General features: G+C 43.6%; 1 protein-coding gene across 1 annotated transcript in view; it reads left to right on the forward strand.

Moving 5' to 3' along the window:
* LOC147117352 (putative acyl-CoA dehydrogenase 6) overlaps positions 1–24,241 on the forward strand; it is a 119,470-nt gene that overhangs the window by 89,756 nt on the left and 5,473 nt on the right. The window contains exons 4-8 of the mRNA XM_085988281.1: positions 3,508–3,614; positions 7,713–7,880; positions 9,946–10,119; positions 15,404–15,565; positions 19,718–19,868. Coding sequence (XP_085844407.1) covers positions 3,508–3,614; positions 7,713–7,880; positions 9,946–10,119; positions 15,404–15,565; positions 19,718–19,868 — 762 coding nt within the window. The remainder of the gene's footprint in view (positions 1–3,507; positions 3,615–7,712; positions 7,881–9,945; positions 10,120–15,403; positions 15,566–19,717; positions 19,869–24,241) is intronic.

Here is a 24,241-nt window from a genome sequence, read left to right on the forward strand (position 1 = left end):
TGAAGGGCCGCATCCTCTTCTGTTTCACTGTTTTGTGTGGCACGAGGCGCAGCCCTGGATAGTGTATCTGCAATGAACATTTGTGTCCCTGGCACATATGTGAGCTCAAAATCATAACATTGTAGTCTCATCATTAGGCGCTGTATCCGTGATGACATGTCACACAGATTCTTTTTTGCGATCCCTAGCAGTGGCTTATGGTCAGTTTCTAGGATAACCTTGGGAAGTCCATAGATGTAGGTATGAAATTTTTCACACCCAAACGCCAAGCCCAGGCACTCCTCTATTTGCGCATACTGGCACTCTGTAGCCGTCATGGAGCGTGACGCATATGCCACTGGTCGCCATTCTCCTTCATCTTCCTGTAGAAGGACAGCCCCTAATCCACCCTTAGAGGCATCTGTGGACACTTTTGTCCTCTTTTCAGGGCAGAAGAACTTCAGTAGGGGTTCACTTGCTAGAATGTGTAGCAGCCCCTTCCATTCATTCTCATGTTCATGTCCCCATTGGTACTCTGTCTCTTGGTGCAGCAGTTTTCTCAAGTGAGCGGTTTTCACTGCCAGATTTGGAATGAATTTCCCTAGGTAATTAACCATGCCAAAGGCCCGCTGAACCCCTTTCTTGTCCTTCGGTTTTTCCATGTCATGTATGGCCTTTACCTTTGACTTGCCTGGCTGAATCCCTTCTGCAGAAATCTTGTCCCCGAGGAATGTGATTTCATTGACGCTGAACTGACATTTGTCTTTATTTAGTTTGAGTCCATACTGCCGTATCCTCTGAAGTGTTTTTTCCAGTCTGGTGTCGTGCTGTCCCTGAGTGGAGCCCCATACTACCAGATCACCCACGTACACCATCCAGGCCCTCGATTTGCTCCATTGCTCTGTGGAAGATTTCTGGGGCGGAGCTAATGCCGAAGGGCAGGCGCTGGTAAGAGTATTGACCAAACGGGGTGTTAAAGGTGCACAGCTTAGCACTCTCTTCATCAAGTTTCAGCTGCCAGAATCTATGCGAGGCGTCCATCTTGGAGAAGAATTTTGCTCCTGTCATTTCGCTGACTATTTCCTCTCTCTTAGGGATTTGATAGTGCTCTCTTATTATTAGCGTTAAGGTCCTTGGGATCCATGCAGACACGCAATTTATCAGTCTTTGAATTGACGCAAACCATGGAATTTACTCAGTCAGTCGGTTCCTCAGTCTTCTTTGTGACACCTAGTCCCTCCATGCGGTCTAGCTCTTTCCGCAGTTTCTCATGGAGAGCCACCAGAACTCTCCTGGGTGCGTGAATCACAGGCTGTGCGTCATCTCTCAGTTTGATGGAGTATGTAAAGGGCAGTGCTCCGAAACCCTGAAATACATCTGCGTACTTGTGTGTTATAGCATCATGCTTTATATTTGTACTGTCTTGGGGGGCACTCTGCACACAGTTCAGTTCATTAATAGTATAGACTCGTTTTACCAAGCCCAAATCCACACATGTCTTATCCCCCAACAGTGACTCATGTCCTTCAGGCACTATAACAAACGTCAATGGGTGAATGCGATTTTTTACCTTAACATTCAGCCTACACGTTCCTTTTGTTTCAATACTTTGTCCATTGTACGCCTTCAAAGCCACTGTCTTGTTCAGTATTTTTGGTCTCACTTTGAGATTCCGTGCATCACTCCAGCTTATGAGGTTTGACTTAGCACCTGTATCTAGCTTGAAGGGAACAATGGTGCCATTTACCAGCAAGGGGGCTATCCAAACTTCAGTCTTTAGTCCTACGGAATGTACTTCCTTTTCCATATCTTTACCCTGTTTTAAGTCATTTTGCACCATTCCAACATACAAAGTCTCCGATTCCGTGTCTTCAGTCTCAATAGCATGCACCGTCTTTTTACCTTCGGTTTTCTCTTCCCAAAAGCACATTTTAGCAAAGTGATTCCTGCCTTTACATTTTGCGCAGTTCTTCCCATAAGCCGGACATTGTCTTGCCACGTGTCTATTGCCGCACCGTCTGCAATCGTATGGCGTCATAGTCCTGAACTCTGTGCGCCCTCTTGTGTCCCTTCTGTGTACTACATCCACTGGTAGGTTGTCCAGTCCCAGCGCTCTCACGCCCGTTGCTGTAGTTCTCCCATCGAATGTTTGCGTGTGCATGGCTGAGAGTTCACTCGCATGACATTTTTACTGCAGCATCCATAAGTCATTGTCCCTAAGCATTCTCTCCCTCACCTTCTTGTCAAGTATTCCGAAAACGACCTGATCACGTATCATCGATTCCTTCAAGTCTCCAAAGTTACATGTTTGTGCTTTTGTTTCCAAGTCTGTCAGAAAAACATCAAAGGATTCTCCTTGCTTTTGCATGCGGGAGCGAAAAACAAATCTCTCGAATGTTTCATTCTTTTTAGGTGTGCAGTATTTATCGAACAAATCTATCACCTTGTCCAGATCATTTTTGTCACCTTCAGCTGCAAACGTAAATGTATTATACAGCTCGATTGCCTGCGAGCCAGCCACTGTTAGCAACAAAGCTACCTTACGTGTTCCAGAGCTAGTCGTGGCGTCGATCACTGAGGTAGAGAAGAAAGCGTTGTTTGATTTTGCGCCAATTTTCGTCCAGATTTCCTTCAAGTTGCAGGCTAGTCGGTGGTTTTATCCCTTCCATTGTTGTGGTATGCTCGTATCGTGCGTTCTATAAATCCTGGTACCATGTAATTTATCTTATATCTTAGTATTAAGAGACTTACGAGTAGATATCATTGAGTACTCTTTATTAGGTCTTGAGTCAGTGCCAGCTCGCGCAGTACTGCTGCATGGCCAAGATGGCTTCCTATTTATACGACTGCCGTCAAGCAGCTGTCTTTACTACAGCTACAGTTATCTGTACAGTTTCCCCAAATACTTTCTAAAGCCATATTTCCTTACAGACATATTTCCTTACCGCCCTCTTTGTTTTTCAGGTGCCATCTCTGTCTTCTCAAGGCCTTTAATTTGCTGCAATCTTTAAATATTGCTTTGTACCTTGACCTTCGCCTTCTTTTGCCCTTCTGGAATTTTCTGGGACTCCTTGGTATAAATGCCCTATTACTGGGATGACTCGTCTATGTCTTGCCTAACAATATTCAAATAAGCTGACCCCAGAATTTCAGGCAAGATCAGCATCTCTATCTGCAGGGATAGCTGCAGGCCCTGCCCTGCTACACTTCTGCCAGCAGAGCGGGAGAATAAAAATTTCAGAGCTAAACAATAAGCGTGCCTGTGAAAGAGAGAGAGCGAGGTGCTCAACATTTTACTGAAGATTTATTCTTGCTAAATACTATGAAAGCGTAAAGCTTATTCTTGACGTACAGGGTAAAAACCAGTCCAAAGTCACATTTCTCGTTTCTTGCAACAACAAAAAAACACCAATTCTTCTTTGCTTAATTTACATCAAGCTTCTGCACCTTGTATAGTTATGTAAAAATGTTGACTAAGGGTAAGAAAATAGTAACAATATTCAAAATCTGGTGTCATTTCTTTCCCAGATTTGGCTCAGATGAACTGAAACGTCAATTCCTCATACCTACCATTGCTGGGGACATGGTAGCCTGTTTGGGAATCAGTGAAGTTGGAGCTGGATCTGATGTTGCAAGTACATAAGATATATTAGTAAACTAAATCTGAAACAAAGGTCGGTAAAGATAATTCGATAAATTTATTTAAGGTATTGTAGAATAAGGGCTAAATTTGATATTTTGAAATGTAATAAAACTGGTGAGTGGTATTTGAAACTCTACCAAACACATCAATTTCCAAATGTGCTATTTAATATCAGACTTAATAGCACGTAGGGAATCGGACCATACAGCACCACAAACACTCTTACTTGTCTGGGTAGTGTTGAGTTTCCAGAACCAGTGATTGGTTTATTTGTCAATGGCAAGCTCTTAATCATTTTGATGCCGTTTTCCCAATAGTGATTGCACTGGTTGAGTCTAAGTTGTGGCCATGTCAGTTTTTTTTAGAATCTGGGGTTTCTATTGCCTTCAAAATGGGGCTTCAAGTAGGTTTTCAGGCAGTTGCCCACCTCCAAAACGGAAGGTGAGATCAGGAGATAGAACAATACGAATATAATGAAATATTTTAAACTTAAGTAAGAAAAAAAGCAGTAGAATAGAGGCAGGATAGGTAGAAAAAAGTAAAATTAAAGTTAAAATAAAAATGGTCTGAAAAAGAATAAGAGGAAAATTGGTACATTGCGTTTTGAGGACCTGGTGGCCACAAACTGCAGATGGCAGCTCGGATCACCTGGAGCTTAAACGTGAGTATCACCTCTACATATTGCAGCCAATTTTAGGGCATTGAAACCTTCATTCCAGATGTAACGAATGTTAAACCGCTGAACAGTTTGATCATCCAGGCACTGTTCAGCTCTGGAGATTTTTGACACTTCTACTCATTCAGCAGTTCTTTTCCTAATTTGATATGGAAAAAAGATACAAGTATGGGCTTTCAATTCACTGATGAAAATCATTTGAAAGCTATTTTTCAACAAAGTAAAATGCTGTGTACAAAAACTTCATCCACCACCAAAATGAATGGTGGGAACTAGGGAAACAAGGTTGAATTTGAAACGTAAGCTCCGCTTTTAATTTGGGGCGCGAGTGCATGGGAAGCCCTCCTGACAGCACCGGCGTAAGGCCCAAGCAATTTTAATCCTCCATGTTGGAGGGTTGGAATCACTACCTAGCCATTGGGCAGGAGTGAGAGTTTGCAAGGCAGGAGGAGACTGCCAGGACCCAAGGGAACAGTCCTTGGCATTGAGGTAAGTGAGCAGTGGCGGTCCAGAGTAGATCACAGTCGGGTAGTGGGAAACTAAGGGGAGGCCCAAGGTTTCCTTGTGGGGCCCCGAAGAGCACGTCTGTTCTTTCTGATCCCTCAAAGAAACCATAAAAAAATTAAAAATTCAAACTTACCTGGGCCTCTTCTGGCCACGCTACTGCTTCCACCAGATTTCACTGGTGGGTCCAGCACTGTGTGCGTCTTACACGGCCTGAAGTTAAAATTGCATCTAGATCCTAATTGTGTCATAGGACCCCAACTTTTACATATGAATGAGGCCCCTACTTGACCATGGCGGGTGCCTTTCCCCAAACCAAAATTAACACTGTTAAAATGGGGGTGAGCTTGAACGCATCGGGAATGCAGCAGAAAGCACCTGACCGCCATTTTAAGCACCCGCCCGCCCCATTCCTGCCGGACTGTCAGGGTTAAAATCGGCCCTTCAACTTTTTCGAGACATAAAGTTAAGAAAGATCAATAATTAGAAAGGAACTAAAATTAGAGTTTAAAAATAGGGTAGATAGAGGATGGGAACAAAGAAAGATTAAGGGATGAAACGGAGCTAATGGGGTAAATAGAAACATAGAAGATAGGAGCAGGAGTAGGCTATTCAGCCCCTCGAGCCTGCTCCGCCATTCAATGAGATCATGGCTGATCATCCAAATTCAGTACCCTGTCCCTGCCTTCTCCCCATATCCCTTGATCCCTTTAGCCTTAAGAAATATATCCAACTCCTTCTTGAATATATTTAATGAATTGGCCTCTACTGCCTTCTGTGGCAGAGAATTCCACAGGTTCACCACTCTCTGGGTGAAGAAATTCCTCCTCATCTCAGTCCTAAATGGCTTACCGCTTATCCTTAGACTATGACCCCTAGTTCTGGACTCCCTGGCCATCGGGAACATCCTTCCTGCATCTAGTCTGTCCAGGCCTGACAGAATTTTATAGGTTTCGATGAGATCCTCTCTCAATCTTCTAAACTCCAGTGAGTACAAGCCCAATCGACCCAATCTCTCCTCATACGTCATTCCTGCCATCCCAGGTATCAGCCTGGTGAATCTTCGCTGCACTCCTTCCATGGCAAGAACATCCTTCCTCAGATAAGGCGTCCAAAACTGCACACAATACTCAAGGTGCGGTCTCACCAAGGCCCTGTACAACTGCAGCAAGACATCCTTGTTCCTGTACTCGAACCCTCTTGCTACGAAGGCCAACATACCATTTGCCTTCTTAACCGCCTGCTGCACCTGCATGCTTACCTTCAGCAACTGGTGCACAAGAACACCCAGGTCTCTTTGCACTTCCCCTTCTCCCAATCTATTGCCATTCAAATAATAATCTGCCTTCCTGTTTTTGCCACCAAAGTGGATAACCTCACATTTATCCATGTTTCTGCCCAATCACCCAACCTGTCCAAATCGTACTGGAGTTTCATGACATCCTCCTCACAGCACACACGGCCACCCAGCTTTGTGTCGTCTGCAAATTTGGAGATACTACATCCAATTCCCTCGTCCAGATCATTAATATATATTGTGAACAGCTGGGATCCTAGGACCGATCCTTGCGGTACCCCACTAGTCACTGCCTGCCACTCAGAAAACGACCCGTTTATTCCAACTCTTTGCTTTCTATCTGCCAACCAGTTCTCTATCCAAGTCAATACCTTGCCCCAATTCCATGTGCCTTAATTTTGCAAACTAACCTCTTATGCGGGACCTTATCGAAAGCCTTCTGAAAGTCCAAATACACCACATCCACCGGTTCTCCCTTATCTATTTTACCAGTTACATCCTCAAAAAATTCCAGTAGATTAGTCAAGCACGATTTACCTTTTGTAAATCCATGTTGACTTTGTCCGATCCTGTCACTGCTTTCCAAGTGCTCTGCTATTACATCTTTTATAATGGACTCTAGCATTTTCCCCACCACCGATGTCAGGCTTACCGGTCTATAATTCCCTGCTTTTTCTCTACCACCTTTTTTGAATAGTGGGGTAACATTAGCTACCCTCCAATCCATGGGTACTGTTCCAGAATCTATCAAGTTCTGGAAGATGACCAGCAATGCATCTACTATCTCCAGGGCCACTTCCTTAAGTACCCTAGGATGTAGATTATCAGGCCCTGGGGATTTATCGGCCTTCAATCCCATCAACTTTCCCAACACCATTTCCCTACAAATACTGATTTCTTTCAGTTCCTCCCTCTCATTAGTCCCTATGTTCCCCGACATCTCTGGGAGGTTATTTGTGTCCTCCTTTGTGAAGACTGAACCAAAATATGGAGTTGTTTGTTTTTGGTTGGAGCTGTGTTTAAAACATATTTTGGTTTGATAAGATTAATATAACAGTAGTGAAGTTGCTCTTGATATCACAGATTTATTACTGTAATATTAGTTCTATTTTCAGTTTCACAGTACATCAGGTGAAAATAAACATTACCTGTTGGACCAGCGAGTCAGGAACTTCTTGGACTGTCAGTAGCCAAGATTTATATAAGAAAATGTTTCGGTCAGAACAAAGATTGCCCCATAAAAGCACTGAAACACAAACTACTTGTGGCTATATATAAATCACTACATTACTCCTGATAAGCAGATATTACTGCCAATTCTCTTGTCAGATTTAATGTACATTTTATATTTTAAGTAAGTGGATCTAATAGCTTCATACACCCTTGTACAATACAGAGTTGTATTGTACTTGTAATTAACAATTTTGCCAAAAATTCAAGATTTTCTAGAGAGCCATCTATTGAGATCTGGCTGGTATTTTTGTTTCTTTCAGTCATGGAGAAAAGGTTAAAACAAAATGGAACATTTTGAATTCATAAAAAGTTTAGGATCAATAAGTTTTGTAGGTCTTCTCATATTATGTTTTATATCATTAAATTGTCCATCTTTACAGACATCAAGACCAAAGCTGTCAAGAATGGAGATGACTATATAATAAATGGAGGGAAAATGTGGATAACTAATGGTTGTCAAGCTGACTGGATGTGTCTTTTAGCAAACACTGATAATGGGCCTGTTCACAAAAACAAGTCTCTCATATGTCTGCCCATGAAATTGACAGGTAAGAATTAGAGTGAACATAAAATATAGGCTGACATGAGAGAATTGTGGAAGGTCCTACTGTCCTATCTGCTGCTAACAAATAAATAGACATCAGAGGAAATCTGTGAAGCATTAATACAAAAGCAAAATACTGCAGATGCTGGAAATACTCAGCAGGTCAGGCAGCATCTGTGGAGAGAGAAACAGAGTTAACGTTTCAGGTTGATGACCCTTCGTCAGAACTGGTATGTGAACTGGCCAGTTCTGACGAAGGGTCATCGACCTGAAACGTTAACTCTGTTTCTCTCTCCACAGATGCTGCCTGACCTGCTGAGTATTTCCAGCATTTTCTGTTTTTATTTCTGTGAAGCATTAGGCTCCCATACATTAAATACAGATGAATTCAGCCTCCTCTATGATTGAGACCTGACTCCCCTTAATTGTTAATTTTTGGTAGATTTCAACCATCTACTATATATTAATGCAGTACATGAGGTGTATTTAATTGAAAACTTATTTATAGGTACTTGAAGTACCTGTTATTCCTGTAGGTGGCACTGTAATAGGTGTTTTCAATAAAAATTGCCACCCAAAGTGATACGCAATAGCTGCCATTTTATAATGAAAATAAATTATCCTGAGATTGCACAATCACTCAAATTGCTGAGAATATTTTTCCTCAGCAACTGAAATTTCTAATGTTTAAAATTAAATAATTCCAAAAATTAAGTATTTCACAATGTCATTAAATGTAATAATTGTGTATGCTTCAATGAGATCCCCTCTCATTCTTCTGAATTCAAGAGAATACAGGCCTAGTTTACTCAATCTCTTCTCATACGGCAGTCCCACCATCCCAGGAATCAATCTCATGAACCTTCGTTGCACTCCCTCTATGGCAAGTATATCCTTTCTTAGGTAAGGAGACCAAAATTGTACATAGTACTCCAGGTGTGGTCTCTGAGCTGTACTGAGGGAATACAGTTTCCAGCTTTCAACTTTTGAAGCTTTTGTGTTTTCTATAAACTTCAGAAAGTGTGTTAAGGTGAGGGGCGAGGAAAAGAGAGAGACTGGGGCAGAGAGGGGAAAGAACAAGAGGGAAATAGGAAGAGAGAGAGACCTTGTTAATGTTAGTTCAATTTTTTTTTTTAAAGTTGAATTTTGAAGCCAACTATTTATCTACCTGTGCTTTGTTGATGATTGGGAAATATGATTTTTAATTCCTTACAGCAATGAGATACAGAGAAAGACAGGCAGTTTCTTTCGTTGTTCTCATTTGATTTATTAAAAATCAAGTAAGTTGAGCAAAAAAAGTTTCTTTGAAGGAAACAGAAAGGAAATGATGGGAATGGGTGAGGGAGGGGCTATGGACTTTTGCCACCCATCCTGGGGGAAAGAGTGCATGTGGTAGGGGTGGAGTGGATGAAAGGTTAGGGTGAGATGAGTGACAGTAGAGCAAGGAGGAGGGGAGGATACAAGGCTTAATCAAGTAGTTTAAAGGGGAATAGGTAGTAATAGAGATGGGAATGAGATGGTGGTAGGAAGGGGAAAAGATAGTGGAAAGAATAAAGAGATAGGGATGCAAATGGAATGAAAGGTAGGAGGAGACCGGAGCGATTGGAGAGAAGAAGGAAAGCAAGCCCCTGAGGAAACATTTTCCCTCGCAACCCCACCCCAAATGCAGCCTGCAGCCATAAATGGCTCTTTCCCTGTCACACCATGACATGCCACTCACTACCTGCGAGTGGTCAGAGAATTGAGTGAGCTCCTTGTTGTTCAGATAGTTCTATGGGATCTTTTATATCCAACTGAGCAGACGTTAGAGGCCTCCTATCATTCAAAAGACAACAACACCGACAATGTAGCACTCCCTCAGCACCTCACTAAAATGCCAGCCTAGGTTATGTACTGAAGTTTGTAGAGGGGCTTAGAGCCCACAATCTTTGCGTTAGCAATTGATGGTGGACTAGCCTCCTGTACGTTATTTCTATTGTGTGTCTTTATAAAGAAAACATTTCTGTTGAGAACAGGAAATTTAATGCAAAGTGTCGTAAATTTGGTAATCATATAAATTAAATTTTCAGGAATCCATGTGGCTAAAAAGATTGATAAGTTGGGCATGAGGTCATCAGATACAGCACAGATCTTTTTTGAAGACGTCAGGGTTCCAAGAAAATATCTCATTGGGGATGAAGGAATGGGTTTCACTTACCAGATGTTGCAATTCCAGGAAGAGCGCATGTGGGGAGTTGCAGGAAGTAAGTAATTACCGAACGTGAGCCAAGTTGGTTAAAAAACAAAACGCTGTTTAATCTGCTACTATGGGACTCAGAAAAAAGAAAAAGCAGGAGCTCAGTATATAACATTTAAAAAGCCTGTTTCAAAACAATGAAAGAACAACTATAGCAAATTGATGGAGGGATGCTGCAATTGTGGAAAAAGGCATACTTTTGAGCATGCAAAACAAATGCATACCTAAATACAGTAAGTGTCTTGCTAACCAGGCATGAGTCTAGATGGATTAACAAAAAAATCAAAAGTGAAATAAAGAGAAAATGTAATCCTCGACAGATCCGCCAAGGAGTAAACGAATGAAAGGACTTGGATTTATATAATGCCTTTCACAACCTCAGGATGTCCCAAAGCGCTTATGATGTTTGAGCTTGAATTAGGTGTTCTTTGTAATGAAGAAGATATGAGTTTGGAACGTCAATAGATGTTGAATATAAAACAAAGGTTGCAAGCAGTCTGGTTCATTCTTTGACACTGGCTGGGGAGGGGTTTAGAATCAGTAGCAAGGTACAGAGTTTGTGGTAGGGGCTGAAGACAATGGCCTAGAAATTCAGTGCCCTTAGCACCGATTTTGCGGCGCTAGAGGGCCTAGCGCTGCAATTGGCGCCGGTTCCTAAATTGCCTGGGGCCCTTCCGCGGCGGTAGACCGGTAGCGCTGCGCCGGCACCGATGACGTCATCGGTGTGCGCAGCGTCCCGGTTGCCGTGGTAACCCGGCCCCAAGCCGAAATTCAGTTGCGGCCGCCTCGCCAGTGGCAGCCGCAACTAAGACTCCGGCAAACGAGTGTTGCCGGAGTCTGCGCCGGCGCTTTAAGGAGGCGCGGCGGCCGGCCGCTTTCCCGCCGGCCGCCTGCCCGCAGCTCCCTCCCCGGACTTCTCCCCCCCCCCCCCCCCCCCCCCCGAAACAGATGCAAGCCCGGCACTTGTCCGAGGTGCCGGGCTCATTTTTGCTGATATTTGCGCGGGCCGCGGCCGGGTGCAGGCAGCTCCTCCTTAACGGAAGGAGGAGGCCTGCACTTCCCGAGCCTGCCGCACCGCAGCGGGCGCCGCAGCGCCGGAATAGCGCCGCAATGCGGCGCGTTGCGCCAGTTTTCAGGCGCTAAAACCCTTCAGTAGCGCCGGCAGCCGTTTGGGCGCGGCGCTACTGAATTTTTGGCGCGCGCAAAGGGACTTAGCGCCGGCGCTAACTTCCGGCGCTAAAGCCCTGGCGCAGCGCAAACTCAATTTCTAGGCCAATGGCTTTAGTCTTCCCAATGTTCATCTGGAGGAAATTGCGGTTCATCCAAGACCGGATGTTGGACAAGCAGCTTGACATAGATGCAATGGAGAGGTTGAGAGAAGTAGAGCTGAGTGTTGTCAATGTATATGGCTGTAGATGATGTCGCCAGGGAGAGCATGTAAATGAAGAAGGGGTTATCGAGGATAGATCCTTGGGGGACTCCAGAGGTAATAGAAACATAGAAGATAGGAGCAGGAGTAGGCCATTCGGCCCCTCGAGCCTGCTCCGCCATTCAATGAGATCATGGCTGATCATTCAAACTCAGTACCCTGTCCCTGCCTTCTCCCCATATCCCTTGATCCCTTTAGCCTTAAGAAATATATCTAACTTCTTCTTGAATATATTTAATGAATTAGCCTCAACTGCCTTCTGTGGTAGAGAATTCCACAGGTTCACCACTCTCTGGGTGAAGAAATTCCTCCTCACCTCTGTCCTAAATGGCTTACCCCTTATCTTTAGACTGTGACCCCTGGTTCTGGACTCCATCGCCATCAGGAACATCCTTCCTGCATCTAGTCTGTCTAGTCCTGTTAGAATTTTATAAGTTTCAATGAGATCCCCTCTCATTCTTCTAAACTCCAACGAGTATAATCCCAATCGACCCAATCTCTCCTCATACGTCATTCCTGCCATCCCAGGTATCAGTCTGGTGAATTTTCGCTGCACTCCCTCCATGGCAAGAACATCCTTCCTCAGATAAGGCGACCAAAACTGCACACAATACTCAAGGTGTGGTCTCAACAAGGCCCTGTACAACTGCAGCAAGACATCCTTGTTCCTGTACTCAAACCCTCTCGCTACGAAGACCAACATACCATTTGCCTTCTTAACCGCCTGCTGCACCTGCATGCTTACCTTCAGCGACTGGTGCACAAGGACACCCAGGTTTCGTTGCACTTCCCCTTCTCCTAATCTACTGCCATTCAGACAATTGCCTTCCTGTTTTTGCCACCAAAGTGGATAACCTCGCATTTATCCACATTATACTGCATCTGCCATGCATCTGCCCAATCACCCAACCTGACCAAATCATACTGGAGTTTCTCGGCATCCTCCTCACAGCACACACGCCCACCCAGCTTTGTGTTATCTGCAAACTTGGAGATGTTACATCTAGTTCCCTCGCCTAGATCATTAATATATATTGTGAATAGCTGGGGGTTCTAGTACTGATCCCTACGGTACCCCACTAGTCACTGCCTGCCACTCGGAAAAAGACTCGTTTATTCCAACTCTTTGCTTCCTGTCTGCCAACCAGTTCTCTATCCAAGTCAGTACCTTGCCCCCAATCCCATGTGCCTTAACTTTACATGCTAATCTCTTATGCGGGACCTTATCGAAAGCCTTCTGAAAGTCCAAATACACCACATCCACTGGTTCTCCCTTATCTATTCTACCAGTTACAGCCTCAAAAAATTCCAGTCGATTAGTCAAGCACAATTTACCTTTTGTAAATCCATGTTGACTTTGTCCGATCCTGTCACTGTTTTCCAAGTGCTCTGCTATTACATCTTTTATAATGGACTCTAGCATTTTCCCCGCTACCGATGTCAGGCTTACCGGTCTATAATTCCCTGTTTTCTCTCTACCACATTTTTTGAACAGTGGGGTAACATTAACTACCCTCCAATCCATGGAAACTGTTCCAGAGTCTATAGAATTTTGGAAGATGACCAGCAATGCATCTACTATTTCTAGGGCCACTTCCTTAAGTACCCTAGGATGTAGATTATCAGGCCCTGGGGATTTATCGACCTTCAATCCCGTCAATTTCCCTAACACCATTTCCCTACAAATACTGATTTCATTCAATTCCTCCCTCTCATTAGACCCTATGTTCCCCGACATCTCTGGGAGGTTATTTGTGTCCTCCTTTGTGAAGACAGAACCAACGTATGTATTTAATTGGTCAGCCATTTCTTTGTTCCCCATTATAAATTCCCTTGATTTTGACTGCAAGGGACCTACGCTTGACTTCACCAATCTTTTTCGCTTCACATATCTATAAATGCTTTTACAGTCAGTTTTTATGTTCCCTGAAAGCTTACTCTCATACTCTATTTCCCCCCCTCTGAATTAATCCCTTTGTCCTCCTTTGCTGAATCCTAAACTGCTCCCAATCCTCAGGTTTACTGCTTTTTCTAGCCAATTTATATGTCCTCTCCTTGGATCTTATGCTATCCCTAATTTCCCTTGTTAGCCACGGTTGAGTCACCGTTTTTGTTTTATTTTTATGCCAAACAGGGATGAACAAATTCTGTAGTTCATCCATGCGATCTTTGAATGTTTGCCATTGCCTATCCACCGTCAACCCTTTGAGTAACATTCCCCAATCAATCCTACCCAACTCGCGCCTCATACCATCGTAGTTTCCTTTATTTAAATTCAGGACCCTAGTCTCTGAGTCAACTACTTCACTCTCCATCTTAATGAGGAATTTTATCATATTATGATCGCTCCGCCCCAAGGGGCCTCGCACAACAAGATTGCTAATTAATCCTTTCTCATTACATAATACCGAGTCTAAGATGGCCTGGACTCCAGTTGGTTCCTCGACATATTGGTCCAGGAAACCATCCCGTATACACTCCAGGAATTCCTCCTCCACAGTATTTACTAATTTGGTTAGCCCAATCTGTATGTAGATTAAAGTCACCCATAATAACTGCTGTGCCCTTATTGCACGTTTCTCTAATTTCCCATTTAATGCCATCCCCAACCTCCGTATTACTGTTTGGGGGTCTGTATACCACTCCCACTAACGTTTTCTGTCCCTTGGTATTTCTCAGTTCTACCCATACAGATTCCACATCATCAGAGCTAATATCCTTCCTTACAATTGTGTTAATCCCCTCTTTAACCAGCAATGCTACCCCACCTCCTTTTCCTTTTTGCCTGTTTTTCCTTAATATTGAATACCCCTGGATGTTGAGTTCCCAGCCATGGTCACCCTGGAGCCATGTTTCCGTAATCCCAATCATATCATATCTGTTTATCTCTATTTGCGCAGCTAATTCATCCACCTTATTACAAATGCTCCTCGCATTAAGACACAAAGCCTTCAGGCTTGTTTTTTTTAACACTCTTAGACCTTTTAGAATTATTATTTACTGTGGTCATGTTTGATTTAAACCCTTGATTTCTCTGACTGCCACCTTTGCTTTTCTCTTTCCTGTCTTTTGCTTCTATCCTTGTTTCCCTGTCCTCTGTCTCCCTGCTCAGGTTCCCAACCCCCTGCCATTTGGTGTAGGGTGGGCAGAGAAGCCATTGCAGGAGATTATCTGGCTATGATCAGTTGGGTAAGTGTGGAGCAAGTAAGGGCAGTTCTACCGAGCTGGACAACGGAGAGGAGAGGTGTTGCAGGATGATGGTATAGTTCACTATGTCAAAGACTGCAGAGGGGTCGTGGAGGAATAATGTGCCACAGCCACAGAGAACATCATTCATAACTTTGGTTAGGACTGTTTTGGTGATGTGGTAGTGGTGCAATCCTGATTGGAGAGATTCAAACAGGGAGTTGCCGAAGAGATGAGTACACATTTTGCAGGTGACAACACATTCAAGGACTTTGGAGAGGAAAGGGACGTTGGTGATGGGGCAGTAATCTGGTAAAACAGAGGCGTTGAGGATGGGGTCTTTGCGGAAGGGGTAATGATACCTTACCTTACGGCTTATAAATACTTCGAAAGATCAAAGTAGTTATTCAAGGACCCTAATCAGTTAAGAATTCATTAATTAAATCACAAAAAGTGAAACTAATGAGGATCAAATGGAAAATGATTGAGGGGCCTTGAACATATTATTGAGCTAGCTGGTGTATATAATGCAAGTTGCACCCTACCTCAGAGTCACAGCAGGCTCTGCAGATCCTTGACACCATGTATTGGTGTTTCAACGTGCAGTATCACTGCACTATCATTCACACCCCACAATGTTAACTGTTGTGTTAAAATGTTATTTTTCTCTTTGCAGTGTTGGCTCCAATGCAGAACATCATTCAGGAAACAATCGAATATACACGCCAACGTAAAATTTTTGACCAATCAGTCTTGCACAACCAGACAGTACATTTCCGCCTTGCTGAACTTGAGACTGAGATTGAACTTGTTCGTTCTCTCCTTTATCGTTGTGTTGGTATGGAACTTTAATAACTGAAATCACTTTCAAACACAAACATTTTTATCATTTTAATATGAGTGGGTTTCAGTTACTATGGCCCTGATTTTAAAGGGGAGGCTGATACGGTGCGTCGAGCCCCAAAGTGGAGCCCGGGGAGTACAGGGGCATGGAGGCCCGGCTGATCTTAATGGCTGGGCCTCATTACCATAACCTTCATTGGAATCCTGCCCGAACCCGGCCAGATACCAAGGGGGGAATTTTGCCAGCCCTGGGGAGGTGCGTTTGGAGGTGAGACTGCTGGGAAAATGGCAGAATTTGGGAGCGGGTGCCCATCCCGCCCCCAGCCCGCCTCCGTGCCATCTTCCCAGGAGGCGGGTACCTGACCCACGCTGGGAGCCGCCTCCCCGAGGTGGAACAGGGATTACAGCCACTTAACTGCCTGTAACAGGTAGTTAACAGGCAGTTAAGAGGATGATCCCCATTTTACCCCTGCAAGTGCAGGCTTCCCGACGTCGGGAAACCCCGCCAGGGTCAGCGAGGCGAGCAGTGGGTCTGCAGGAATCGGAGGGGTCCAAAAGTGCGCTGTAGAGGTGAGTGATGGGTGCAAGTGTGGAGAGGTAAGTATGTGAGGTGAGTGTAAAGTGATAGAAAATGTTTACTTACCTTTGTTTCTTCCTGCAGGCTTCAACAGTTGGGGAACCGGAGGCTCCGACATCTCACCAGCAGAGATGACAGAATGGCTGCTGCATTCTCCAATGCAACAGCCATCTGATTTCTGCTCAGCAGATAGGTTTGATGAGTCTTGAATACAAGGACTCATCAAACAACAGAGAATGCCAGTGTTTGACAGCTTCACAGAGCTGTCAAACGATGACAATTCACCTGTCAAAATTTTTTGATAGATGTAACGTCATACGCTGACGTTCTCTGTCACCGGCTTTCCCTTAATTGGCTTGCTAAACCCGCTGGGCGGGCTTAACAAGGTCAATCAAGGGAAAATAGCGTGGGTTGGCCAGAAGTCGCTGGAGGCGGGAATAAACCCGACAAGTGGGAGTCCCACCTCCAAAAGCTCCACATTGGCAAAATCGAGCCCATAGAATCATAGAATTTAGGCACAGAAGGAGGCCGTTCAGCCCAATGTGTCTGCCCGCCAAAAAAGAGCTATCCAGCCTAATCCCACTTTCCAGCTCTTGGTCCGTAGTCCTGTAGGTTACGGCACTTCGAGTGCACATCCTAATGCTTTTTAAATGCGTTGAGGGTTTTTGCCTCTACCATCCTTTCAGGCAGTGAGTCACAGACCCCCACCATCCTCTGGGTGAAAAAAGTTCTCATCAACTCCCCTCTAATCCTTCTACCAATTACTTGAAATCAATTCCCCCTGTTATATCTATTCCCCCCTAGTTATTGATCTCTCTGCTAAGGAAAATAGGTCCTTCCTATCCACTCTATCTAGACCCCTCATAATTTTAGCCACCTCAATTAAGTCTCCCCTCAGCCTCCTCTGTTCCAAAGAAAACAATCCCAGCCTATCCAATCTTCCTCATAGCTAAAATTCTCCAGTCCTGGCACCATCCTTGTAAATCTGCACTGTAACCTCTCTCTAGTGCAATCACATCTGTCCTGTAGTGTGGTGACCAGAACTGTATGTAGCACTCTAGCTGTGACCTAACTAGTGTTTTATACAGTTCAAGCATAACCTCCCTGCTTTTATATTCTGTGCCTTGGCTAATAAAGGAAAAACTCCCATATGCCTTAACCACCTTATCTACCTGTCCTGCTAACTTCAGGGATCTCTGAACATGCATGCCAAGGTCCCTCTGTTCTTCTACACATCTCAGTATCCTACCATTTATTGTGTATTCCCTTGCCTTGTTAGCCCACCCCAAATGCATTACCTCACACTTCTCTGGATTGAATTCCATTTGCCACTTTTCTGCCCACCTGACCAGTCCATTGATATCTTCCTGCAGTCTACAGCTTTCTTCCTCACTATCCACCACATGGCCAATTTTTGTATTATCTGCAAACTTCTTAATCATGCCCCCTACATTGAAGTCTAAATAATTGATATATACCACAAAAAGCAAAGGATCTAGTACTGAGCCCTGCGGAATCCCACGGAAACAGCCTTCCAGTCACAATAACACCTATTGAACATTACCCTTGCTTCCTGCCACTGAGCCAATTTTGGATCCAATTTGCCACTTTCCCTTGGATCCCATGGGCTTTTACTTTTCTGACCAATTTACCATGTGGGACCTTGACAAAAGCCTTGCTAAAGTCCACGTAGACTACATCAAATGCTGTACCCTCATCGACCCTTCTTGTTACCTCCTCAAAAAAATTCAATCAAGTTAGTCAGACACGACCTTCCCTCAACAAATCCATTCTGACTGTCCTTGATTAATCCGTGACTTTCTAATTGACCATTAATTCTGTCCCTCAGAATTTTTTCCAATAATTTGCCCACCACCAAGGTTAGGCTGACCTGTAATTACTGGGTCTATCCCTTTCTTCCTTTTTAAACAACGGTACAATGTTCGCAGTCCTCCAGTCTTCCGGCACCACACCTGCAGCCAGAGAGGATTGGAAAATGATGGTCAGTACCTCCGCTATTTCCTCCCTTCTCTTAACAACCTGGAATACATTTCATCCGGGCCTGGTGATTTATCTACTTTTATAGATGCTAAGCCCCTTAATATTTCCTCTCTCACTATGTTTATCTCCTCTAATATTTCACACTCATCCTCCTTAACTACAATGTCTGCATCCTCCCTCTTTTCATTAAGAACCATACCCATGTCTTCTGCCTCAACACACCGGTTACCTTTTTGGTCTCTAATAGGCCCTACTCTCTACCTACATTACCTAGCCGGCCGGCAGGAGTGTAAGTTCACAGACAGGAGGCTGCCACTGGGGACCCGCAGGATTGATCCTAGGCAGTCAGTTAAGTGGTAAGATCACAGAAATCACAGAATCACAGAAACCCCACAGTGCAGATAGAGGCCATTTCGGCCCATCGAGCCTGCACCGACACATATCCCACCCAATCCCCGTAACCCCTACACCAACACATATCCCACCCTATCCCCGTAACCCCACGTATTTAATCCCCCTAACACTAAGGGTCAATTTATCATAGCCAATCATCCTAACCTGCACATCTTTGGACTGTGGGAGGAAACCGGAGCACCCAGAGGAAACCCACGCAAACACGGGGAGAATATGCAAACTCCACACAGACAGTCACCCGAGGCCGGATTCGAACCCGGGTCCCTGGCGCTGTGAGGCACAGTGCTAACCACTATGCCACCGTGCTGGTGGGGGTCGGGGGGGCAAAGCTCGGGGTCATCATCGGGACTCATTTTACATATTTAAAGAGGACCCTGACTTTAGAAAGAATGTTAAATGTATTGCATGGGTGTAGACAGCCCCTTCAGCTCGAGTGATACTTTATGAACATGAGATTTTTTTCTAAGGAGATAAAGGTATTATAATTATACAGATTTTACATACTAGATTATTCTATTGACATACATCTAAACTCAGTTTATTGGGACTCTAGCAAAGTTTTACGCCCTCTTAGCATTTAATGTAAATATTTGCATGTTTTTTGTTGAATTCTTTTGTCATTTTTGATCATTCTTGCATATTATGTGAAAAAGGGATTCGTTTTTGCAGTTTGCTACACAATTAAAGTAAGATTTTTGAATTGTTTTATATACACTATTGTAACATATATGGAAACTATGACATTTCCTAATATAATTTGTTAAAATAAATCAAAAAATCGCAGCTTATCACATCTACGCGGCACAACATCACTATTTATCAAATCACTTGATTTGATCAGGGGAACTTATTTGTCACCGTCAGCCACGACACTCTGCTGGCAAAAAATGTCAATGTTACTACATTCTTAATTTCTATAAGTTACAAAGAATAACACACACTGGAGTTTATCCAAGGCAGTCGTACCTCGGGGTTGAGGTGATATACCAAGCTTTGCCTTGTAGTTTCTGATGCCATGTCAAACCCTTAACCCTACTCCACCACCACGAAATATGATACTGCCTTCTAACACAATCGACTTTGTGTTATGCTTTGTTCATACAAGAATTATTTTTAATTATAGTTATAATTAGGTTTATTTTTTTCTTCATTCAGCTCAGTATATTCAAGGAACTGATACAACAAAATTAGCCTCAATGGCAAAGTTGAAGGCAAGCCGCCTGGCTCGTGAGGTAGCCGACAGCTGTCTCCAGTTCTGGGGAGGAATGGGTTTTACTAATGAGGTGCTGGTCAGCAGACTGTACAGGTGAGTAAAATTAAAGGATGCAGACATGAACTGAGTTTAACTGCAAACGTTTTCTTCATATTTTAAAAGCCAAGAATAATCTCCACTAAAACAGTAATCTATTGAAGTAGATATTCTAACAGTAATTGATGGGTTGTGAAGTATATAAATTACCATGAAGGTTTCTAGTCATATCATTTGATTGTGAATTGGTTTACAGGGGAGATTTTCTTGGGTCTGTGTAGGCGCAACGAGTGTTGTAAAATCATGCGGCTCGTAGTGCATGCCTCTAATGGAACCGGCCCGATTTTCCTTCCATTATGGAAACATTGAATGGATTCCTTTACAGATGTGTGCTCTGACCCATCGGATTTTCCGGTATTCACTGTGCCTAGCCGATCCAGTGCCCAGACCCACAAAAATCTTTCCTTATAAGTCTTCAAATCTAAACTAGTGCTTTCTCAAGTTTGTGCATATAATGAGTTAGTAGTGGATCTAATAAAGTTCAGCACTCTCAGTGGCTCAATCACACAAACCTGGAACCTCCCATGTTTGATCCCTGCTTTGTGCTGATTTAGCTGATCTCAGCCAGGGTGGCACTAAGAGTACTTTAGCTGCCTTCAGCACCCCTGGGCTAAGGAAGAGAAATTTGGTCAGAGTTGCTGTTCCTGATTGCTATCCAGCATCCTTTGCTTGAAGTTTTTTTTAATTCATTTATGGGATGTGGGCGTAGCTGGCAAGGCCAGCATTTATTGCCCATCCCTAGTTGCACTTGAGAAGGTGGTGGTGAGCCACCTTCTTGAACCGCTGCAGTCCGTGTGGTGAAGGTACTCCCGCAGTGCTGTTAGGTAGGGAGTTCCAGGATTTTGACCCAGTGACAATGAAGGATCGGCGATATACTTCTAAGTCAGGATGGTGTGTGACTTGGAAGGGAACTTGGAGGTGGTGATGTTCCCATGCGCCTGCTGCCCTTGTCCTTCTAGGTGGAAGAGGTAGCGGGAAGTCCTTATGTGGAACATTGGATGAGTAAAGGAATAGTTTTGGCTGTGATGTCACTGCCCTCAAATTTCTTTCTGACACTTATTCACAGAATCACAGAATCACAGAAACCCCATAGTGCAGATAGAGGCCATTTCGGCCCATCGAGCCTGCACCGACACATATCCCACCAGATCCCCGTAACCCCTACACCAACACATATCCCACCCTATCCCTGTAACCCCACGTATTTAATCCCCCTAACACTAAGGGTCAATTTATCATAGCCAATCAAACTAACTCGCACATCTTTGGACTGTGGGAGGAAACCGGAGCACCCGGAGAAAACCCACGCAAACACGGGGAGAATGTGCAAACTCCACACAGAATTACACAGAAATGGTAAGAATTACATATGAATAGTGGCCAATTGAGAAAAACCTACTTGAATGAGGTACCAAGGGATGCCCAGCACCCTCTGGCACCTCACACATACCCATGAAAGACTCCATGCCTTGAGAATGGGAGGTCAGGTGGGGAGGGAACGTGCAAAAAAAGAAGCAGCAGTTACTGGTGCTAATTCAATCATTTTGGACAAATAATGTCCTGATCAAATAGTGCAAGGCATAAAAAGTACTCCACCTATATCGTCAAAATAGGTTAACATCAATCATTTATTACAGCAGAAAGTGTTAGAAATTACAGGAAATAATTTTTTAAATGCAGTATTAGTTTTTTTTGCTCAGGATTTTGATTCTATTTGAACAGCTTCATATGACATATTATCCAATTTAATCCTGCTTTCACACATCTAATTAGATGGCAGTTCAACTATAATTATACAAAATAGCACTGGAGGAAAAGCCAATAGAATCCGTTAGGTCCAGGTTGTGTGTTTTTTGCGTTTACATATTCACCATATTTGTAATACCAAATATTCAATAGTGAAAGAAACATCTGTTAGGTCTGTGTAATAACAGGCAGTTCATAGTAGTTTTTGTTTACCTTGAGATTTCTTACTCCAGAATAAGACTAACAGCTGTGTTGATAGGGATAAAAACAAGATGCTGGAAATACTCAGCAGCTCAGGCAGCATCTGTGGAGAGAGAAACAGAGTTAACGTTTCAGGTCACTGACCTTTCATCAGAACTGGAAAAAGTTAGAGATGTAACAGGTTTTAAGCAAGTACAGAGACAGGGACCAGGAGGAGGGGAGGAAAGAACAAAAGGGAAAGTCTGTGATACGGTGGAAGGCAGGAGAAATTGAATGACAGAAGGGATGATGGAGCAAGGCAAAAGAGAGTGGTAATGGGACAAGTAAAAAAAAAAAATGGATCTAGAAGAGGTGTAAATGGGAATAGTAGAATCAGCACCTGCTGTCCGAAAAAATGGAGGCAGAGGTTATGATCTGAAATTGTTGAACTCAGTGTTGTGTCTGGAAGGCTGTAAAGTGCCTAATCAAAAGATGAGGTGCTGTTCCTCGAGCTTACATTGAGCTTCATGCTGTGTGCTGATAGGGAAATGCCCAAGCTGGTTTTTGTTACATTCAGTTTAACAAACCTATTTGCACAATGGGGATCAAACATTTCTCAGATAGCATGATAACCCCATTCTTGAAAGTAATGAAGCAACTGCCAGCATGGGATGCAGAATAAGACGGGACCCAATCAGCATGTGAGTTCCTTTTGTCTTCACAAAGGTAAAACAAGGATTAAACAAGTAATACCACTTTTTAAACTCGTACTAGAGTGCCTTGGAAGGGACCTGAGAATAATTGTTGACGTGTTGCTTTTAATATCCAGACTATATGGCAAAGCAAATTTTAAAAAGGCTAATAGAATGCTAGATATATAACAACCGCAGAAGAATTTGGGGCTGAATTTTCTATCCATAACACTACATGCACCTGTCATGGGCCATTATGGACAGAAAAAAGGGTTGGAGGTGAGCATTTCCAGCTACCAAATTATTAATTTCATTATGCTTTTCAGTGCCTCCTTTGTACTTTTCTCCAAATTTGCCCCTTGAGTATCATGAACTTCTCCATGTTGCTTAGTGTGCACTACTAGTAATTGACCCCTAGGTGAGGGAGCAGCACTAGTAGATGGCTGCATAGCTAACTGATGAGTTACAGTGAAGGCTTATTACTCCATCTGTGACTAACAATAAGGGACTTTCATCAGTTCCAAGGGTCTCCTTTGCTGGAGTCACCATTGGTTATGGGTTTTCAGAGGTGGCACTTATAGATGACTGTAAAAGGCTCTAGGAGGACTATCAACAGATGAGTGGAATTGGCAGACAAATGGCAGATGTAGTTTAATTTGGGTAGGTTTAAAGTCATGCATTTTGGGAGAAAAAACAAGGAATAGGAATATCCACACAATGAAAATTTGATGAAGAGTGTGGAGGAACAGAGACCTAGGGATACAAATACATAAATCCTTGAGTGTGTGGATGCAGGTAGTTAAAAGTCATAAAATGGCCAGCAACATTTGGGGTTTTATAAATAGGGGCATAGAGTACAAAAGTGAAGAGGTTATGTAAAATTTATTCAAAACAATGGTTGGGCAACAGTTAAGAGTACTAAGTATCGATTTGGGAACCCCATTATAGAAACCATATAGCATAGATTCAGTAGGATGATGCCAGGGATGAGAAATGATAGTTGTGAAGAGAGAATTGAGATACTGGGACAATTCCACTGGAGCAGATATGGCTGAGAAAATTTAATAGAGGTTTCTAAAGTTATGAAGGGTTTTGATAGTGAATAGGGAAAGAATTTTTCCTCTAGTTGGAGAACCTATGTACGGAATCTCCATAAGTATGAATGGGGATCCCCTTCTATCATTGGTTGGGCCGGCCCATGTGATCCCAGGGGTGCTTGTGAACTGCATGTGCCCCTGGGATACATGGGCCTCGATGCAGGCCTACGCATAGAGGCCCAGGAGCGCAAGTGTCCGAACCTCCGGGACCATCAGGTAAGTTCGTAGATTTTTTGATGGTCGGAGGCATTCGCCTGCGGGAAGCCTCCGACTGCAAATTCAGGGCCATTCTGTTTTTTGGTCTGCCTGTTGAGACTGAAGGTGAAGTTGGTGTGAAACTGTCATGACACATTGTTTTTTGCTTTTGAATCTCAGATTATTTAAGTGTCAACTTTTATATTTGAAGTGCATGCTTAATTTTAAATTGACTTTGTTCATTCTCAAGACACGAAGAGTTGTCACTTATGCAGCATACAGAAGGGCAACTGGGGCCTATGGAACCTCACCCTTGCAAGAGTTGGAAGGAAGAACAGTACTTATCCAATTCCCTGTTGAAAGCCCCGATTGAGTCTGCCTCAGGCAGTGCATTCCAGATCCTAACCACTCGCTGCGTAAAGTTTTTCCTCCTGTCATCAGTCCCACCCTCACCCTCCTC

The sequence above is a fragment of the Somniosus microcephalus genome, chromosome 5, assembly GCF_052327205.1.
Source record: "Somniosus microcephalus isolate GS21.2 chromosome 5, FLI_Smic_1.0, whole genome shotgun sequence".
Taxonomy (NCBI): domain Eukaryota; kingdom Metazoa; phylum Chordata; class Chondrichthyes; order Squaliformes; family Somniosidae; genus Somniosus; species Somniosus microcephalus.